Genomic DNA, 6,800 nt, shown 5'->3' with positions numbered 1-6,800 from the left:
CGCTTGATTCGAAGAGCATCTGCGCTACTCGCAGATTAGGAAAAAATATCAGATTTTTGGAAATTTTAAACTCTAGATTTTTGGGCTTGATCTTGGGCTTTTTAAGCAACATATAAAAGATATTGAGAATATCAAAATTTGGAGAGCAGCCGCCACAACACAGAAAACTCAGAAGAGCTTGAGCGTGATAAATTTGGAGGAGAAATCTGCATCAACTGAAGAAATTGAAGAACAAAAGACGAAGATCGATCGACTAGACACGACATCGAATATTCGGATTTGTTTTCTTTCTTTTGAGCTTGTTATTATTATTTTGATGTCTAGATTATTAAACATGATTTATTTTTACAATATTTTGATTATGAACTAAAATTTTCTTAGTCTAGGGGTTTGATGTAGCCTGGTTGAGACACTTCTACAAATTGTTAATTTTATTGAATTGAATTCTCCTAAATTCTTTTTTTTTAGATTTGATTGTCTTTTCAATTAATTGATCACTAATTGATTTGTTATATTTATTTGAAATCATTGCTCGGGAGAGGAGTTTTGGAATAGGACCATTAGAATTTACACCATTAATTGTTTATATTGCTCGGGATAGTATATAACATTAATGGATCCTTAGGAAGAACATAGTTTTTCATCTATTACTAAGACTAGATTTTTAATAGGGATATTAGAATTGAATCTTAGTTGATACACTTTATTTGTTGCTCGGGAGAGAGAAATAGAATAATCTAAGTGTTCTTGGCTATTAATTGAATAGAATTCATAAAAATAAATTATTGAGTAGTTGTTGTCGAAACCAGGTGAAATCAAAACCTTTAGACCATTTTTCTCATATTGATATTTATCTGAATTGAAGTGTGTTGTATGCTAAATTTGCCAAAATTTATTATTTAATTTAGTTTTGAAAACCAAAATTCTCTTATTTAATTTTTTAGATAAAATTTAGACTATTTAATTACAATCAATGAATAGTTTTTAATTTTACTTTTCGTGGGAACGATACTCTACTCACTCTATATTAAAACTTGATATCGTGCACTTGCGAACACAAAAATACGCAACAATATTCAAACAAAATAACCAACATCGTTTCATAGTTTTAAAATTGAGAAAAAACTCAGAACATGTTGATTGAATTAGTAAAAGCTGAATCTAATCATCACAGCTTCAAACAAAGTAAGGTTTGTAATTTGGCCAGTAAAATAGTAATATCAATACACTTACAATTGATATTTGAAAAGAAGAAACCCCAAACAAGAAGTTACTCCCGAGGAAAACAACCAATGTTTATCTCGCAAAGATTCAACAAGAAGATTACGGAAAGGAGATCATGATTGGGTGAAGTTGTTGAAAACTTTCTTGGGACTGATTTGAAAATTACATCCCAACTTAGATTCCGTATGGACCAAGCAACGAGAGGGCAATGCAGTTTGCCTCAATCAAAGGAAAAAAAATCATCACCCGTGAGACCTACCCTTTACATACAGACAACATACCATCTGCGACCAAACTACCACACGATCCTCGTATGTATCCATCTCGATCAGAAACCAACCTAATTTTCAATCGAATGAAACTACACCGTCCTATCTTGAAAAAGAGGCGTTTGCCGTGGCCCGTGGCAGCGACACAGAGGACGGACTCGACGGCGCCGAGTGTGTTGGGATGATCGGTGAAGAGGGAGGTGGCGGAGTCCTGCGAGATCTGCCATTGGTGTGGCCATTGGTGTGGGTCCACCGGGACGATGACTTCATATGGCGAAAGAAGATGCCGAGGGTGGGGTGGCCAGAGAACAGGGAGAAGATGTTGCACCATCGAAGAAGGGGAGAAAAACCTACCCTGATTTGTTCTAATTTTTGTTGTAATTTTTGTTGAAATGAAATCCGTATTTACGACGGAAAGGAAACGGGTATTTTGGAAATGTGGGTCGACCCGTTTCACGGATCTAAATCCGTGAAATGGTCTCACAAGAGAGTTACTCTTACTTTTATGTATTTAAGATAATTTTATAATTTCAAATATAGCATATAACAGTGTATAACTTTCATTGTGCATTATGCTGTATAATAGTGTATAACTTTGTGCATTATGTTGTATAATCTTCATTGTGCATATAGCCTAATGTCTATGTCCCTCATCATTTTCAGCCAGGCATCAACAAATTAATCAAATAATTTTCTTTTGTTTTTCTAAATTAAGCACTCAGACCAATAAATATGTAGCTAAGAAAGAGTAAAAGCTTTGTACAAAATTGCAATAACTACCGGTAAGAAACAGTAAAATCATGCATATGTACATTGGTGTGGATCAAAACAAGGGCTTGGCTCTGACAGCACATGCCCTCTAAAAAAAATTCAAATTTCATAATGAGTTTTTTCAAAGCATATCTTTGCTCCGCTCCGAACCGAGCAGCGATCTGATCGCTCTACTCTTTTCAAAAATAAAGGTACCTGAAGTCGGAGCGCAAAACATATCTCATCGTAGTTCTTTTCGCGCCATCCAGGAGCATCTACTCCCCACTAGCCTAGCTAGCCTATGCTTAGTCAAAGAACTGGCTAAATAGATCCGCAGAACTTGCTGAAGAACAAGAAAAGATAAATCAAAAGACAGCTGCCAAAACATCAGAATGTACTTATATTGCCTAGCAATCCAGCAATAACTCTTTGCACGACGACTTGTTGTGCCCTGTACCCTTGCACCTACTGCATTGGAGTACACGTTTTCCCCCATCCTGTGAGCCAACTTTCTTAAGAGAAGGCCGGCCTGGAGGACGACGAGTTGGAGGGGTTACCGTCACAGCCAACTGAGAATTACCCTTTTGTTGAGGTACATCCACGTTTGAAATAGGATGCACAGATTCTGAATAAGTCACTTTGTAGCTATCAGTTGTTAAGTATTTGGAACAGTAATCATACGGGTCGCGACCAAGACAGTTAATCACAGCAACTGCATGGCAGCAAGGTAATCCAGTAAGCTGCCAACCCTTACAGGAACAGTCACAATTATCGACATCAACAGATTCTACGGAATCCCCTCGTACCTCGAATCTGTTTCCAGCAGATAATAATACCTGAAGATTTCTGATTTTAAGGTTTTCATTTTCCATCTTTCTCTCCATAGATGGAGTTAACCTTGTGAGCCATTCGTCACATTCTTTGCTGCGAGAATAGATTGTTTCCATGATCTTAACACGTATTGTGTCAACCATTTGAGTTATGGGTAATTCGTGTGCATCAGATACCCAACTATAGAACAGCTCCCCAAAATTCGAATCCATGTGGTTGTATCTAGCACCATCAAAGAAGGCATTGGCCCAGTGAACCGGCTCACTTTGCATGATCCAGTTATATGCATCTAGAGAAGTGTTTTTCACACTTTCCATGCACCTATGGAAGCTTTCCGGTGTAGGAGCATGAGCTGCTCCGTAAAAATCTTCAACAATAAGTCGCTTCATTTCATGAGAAATCTGACCCTTCAAATCTCTAGCGAGTTGCTCCGATAGATAGTGCAGGCAGAAGCCATGGCAAACATTCTCGCCCTGAAAAACTTCGTCTATTGATCGTCTGAGTCCCTTCTCTCTATCTGCCACAAAAGTTAAGCCATGACACGTCGAAAGTGCAGATTTTAGCTGCTTTAAGAACCAATACCAGTTTTCATCGGTTTCTGAGTCTACAACAGCAAAAGCAACAGGGAAACATCCATCGTCCCCATCAGCAGCCGTGGCAGCCAGCAGCGTTCCTTGATATTTGGAGTTCAAATATACACTATCTAGGAAAAGCAAAGGGCGGCAGCCTCGTTCAAAACCATATGAAGAAGCATGAAAGCAAACAAACAGGCGATGAAAGCTCGAGTCTTCCTTAGTGGCAAAAGTGGCCAGACTTCCTGGATTTGTTTCCATTATCTTGTCACAGAAAAATGGTAACTGATTATAAGCATGTTTATAAGAACCCTGAAGCTGCTCCTTAGCAGTTTCTTTACAACGCCATGCTTGACAGTAGTTTAGTTGGATTCCATATTCCTGTTTGATGTCGTCAACAATGTCCTTAGGCTTATAGTTGGGAAAAACTTTCAGTTTCTCTTTGATGATGCTAGCAACCCAACTTCTTGTCGCCTTACACCCTGTTTTTACAGTGGAACCTTCACATGTATGTATCGGATTCATTTTTTTAATGCAAAACAATGGGGTGGTTGACAACCTAGAAGCGTGAATTCTCCAAGGGCAACCCTCTGCCTTGCAATTTACAGTTACACGAAGATTTTCATTCTTTTTGTACTTCAAAGAAAACTGATGGGCGATGGCATATTTACGCAATGCTTCACGGAATTCATGTACACTGTTGAATCTTTGGCCCACTCCCGTAATAGTGTTCTGCCATTGTTCTGCAGCTTTAGCGAGCTTTATATTAGAGGAACCAGCGACAGAAATAGGTAGAGGCATTTCATCAGCTACAGCCGCAGGCATTTCTGTTGCCACGTCAATATGGGCATCATCATAATTAGCATCGCCAACCACATCAAAGGAGGCGTCAAGCATGAGACAAGGCTCATTAATGTCATCCACAATATGGCTCAGTATAGTAGGGGATCCAGAGACTGGAACATCAGATTCTGACAAAGTTGTCCTGCTTGACCTGCGAGATCAAACATTCCTGCATATTTCACACACTACAGAAACATATATTTAATCAGATAATAAAAAAAAGTACCTACTCCCCAGCATGTTGGAGTTAACAGGGGCAACAATTTCTTTAGTCATAACGTATATATCGACAGTGTCACAGTTATCATGGATTTTAATCATCCGCTTAAGGTCTTTGGCATTGGATATGCTGATAAGGGTCTTCTTGTTCCCGGGACAGAAATATTTGATGCACATGGTACCAATGTCACAGTTAAACATCTCAGAAACCTCCAATTTGAAATCGTTAAACTTCATTGCATCATCAACTTCCATAGCATGCGCATCACCACCTTTGTAGGATAGTAAGCCTTCTGCATCAGTCTCAAATTCACCACCGGACTGACAGATGGCAATAATTTTGTTTGGGGCCATTGGTTAGGTCCTGTGCAATGGAACAAAATTTGTAAAAGGAACCAAAAATACTGAAGGGTGATCGAACATTGAAGGATATAAAATTGATATTTCGGAACACGAAAAAATCTAAGTCGCGCAATCAAATACACTGGGGTTGAGCTCGAATAGATGAATTTGATTTGAAAGAAGAATTTGAGTAATGGATTTCAAATGACACCCATCTTCAATGCATTTCAAATCCACCACAATGACTGCTGAAAATGTTTAACTTGATACATAGTGCATTTGAAATTCTATTGAATTTAGTCAATCCAAATAAGTCAAGGGATTTGAAATCCAAATCCACCAATCCAAGTCCAAGTGCAACCTTAATCTAAATAATAAACTAAATCCCAATAAAAAGGTAACAATCAGAACGCTTCAATACTAATTCCTTAAAGTTCACTAAAGGTAAACTCATAAGACATAACACCGTAGATAGCGGCATGCACATTTTGAGGAACAAAATTTGCATTTCAGAAGAATTACTCCATAAATTTCTTGTTTCCTAAGGGCAAACCGCAACCAACTTTATCCACGGTCTGCTCGGACCTGTCATTTAATGGTGTCACCAAAGGCACGGGCAATGAAACCAAATACACCAAAACATGACAAAAAGGGGAAAATAAGATCATGTGAAGCATAAACTAATGCAGCTTCAGCACATTGCCCGAAAATCGATCAACAATACCCACAACTTGTAACAAAAAAAAAACAATTAAAACACAACCATTCAAACAAACAAGAAAAAGGAAATCAACGAGTCAAACTCCACCAATTATTCACCCAATGCAAACACAGTCAACGAGAATAAAATCAAACAGGAAGAAAACAATCAGCATTCAACAAAACGAAGGATAAATAAACATAAATTCGAAGATAAATCCATACCCAGAAACCTTAATTCCGCGGAAACGCTGTAAAGTGGTACCAAAACCTCACCTTTGACAAATAATTGCACGGGTGTTCTGGGACGAGCAATTGACAACCCGGTTCTTGCTTGAATAACGTAGAAGAAACTCCTCCAAGCAAGAGTAGAATTAATTAAGGTAAAAGGGGGGAATTCATCCGCTAAACGCAGTCGAATAATCAAATCGTCAGCTATAGGAAAGGAGTTGGGTTTTGAGTTGAGAAACATAAAACGAATGAGGATGGGTTCGTCACCCGGTAAGTTTGTTTGTTTAGGCCATCTCCACCGTGAACCTGTTTTCAGATTTGGCACGAGCTCTCTATTTGTAATAAATTAATCAAATTACACTCAATTTGTTTGATAATCCCACGATATCTTTTTTCTATTTTTAAAATATTTAATATTAATAAACATTTATTTCCCTCCCTCATCAGCCGATTCTTCTTCGACAACAGAAAGCACTAATCTTTGGCGACAATCTTCTTAGTCCTAACGATGACACCGATGACGAGGAGAGGCAAACATTCGAAAGAAAAGCCAGGTGTAGATATTGCTAAAGTGACGAAGGAAAAGAAATCGACGAAAATGATGATGAAAAAGAAGAAATCAAAAACAAGTTAAACATGTATTCTATTATTGAAATCAACCACAATATATTATTTTTTGCGAATAACCCAGAATTTTAGCGTTTTGATGAATAATTTTAGTCTCATTTCTTAAAATCTTTGATAGTTTCGTTTTGTCCCAATTTTTTAGGGTTATGTTGTCAAATGTGTTGGTACTTTTTTTTTTTTACATAATTTGTTA

The 6,800-nt window shown here is 37.8% G+C and overlaps 1 protein-coding gene across 2 annotated transcripts; it reads right to left on the bottom strand.

The window, feature by feature from the left end:
• Nucleotides 1-2,204: 2,204 nt before the first annotated feature.
• Nucleotides 2,205-6,262, bottom strand: LOC140864587 (uncharacterized). 2 transcript variants are annotated; one of them, XM_073268862.1, is made up of 3 exons: nucleotides 6,026-6,262; nucleotides 4,716-5,072; nucleotides 2,205-4,640 (listed from the first exon to the last, which is right to left on the bottom strand). In XM_073268862.1, exons 2-3 carry the CDS (start codon nucleotides 5,060-5,062, stop codon nucleotides 2,651-2,653), a joined length of 2,337 nt encoding a protein of 778 aa, XP_073124963.1. In that variant the 5' UTR covers nucleotides 5,063-5,072; nucleotides 6,026-6,262; the 3' UTR covers nucleotides 2,205-2,650. The 2 variants fall into 2 exon arrangements, with proteins under 2 accessions (XP_073124963.1, XP_073124964.1); XM_073268863.1 differs by lacking the exon at nucleotides 6,026-6,262 and having other exon boundaries at nucleotides 4,720-4,853.
• Between the last annotated feature and the right edge of the window lie 538 nt (nucleotides 6,263-6,800).

This window comes from Henckelia pumila, chromosome 4 (genome assembly GCF_033568475.1).
Source record: "Henckelia pumila isolate YLH828 chromosome 4, ASM3356847v2, whole genome shotgun sequence".
Lineage (NCBI taxonomy): Eukaryota > Viridiplantae > Streptophyta > Magnoliopsida > Lamiales > Gesneriaceae > Henckelia > Henckelia pumila.
Note: the sequence above shows the minus strand (reverse complement) of the source record. Positions and strands in the feature narration are given on the sequence as shown.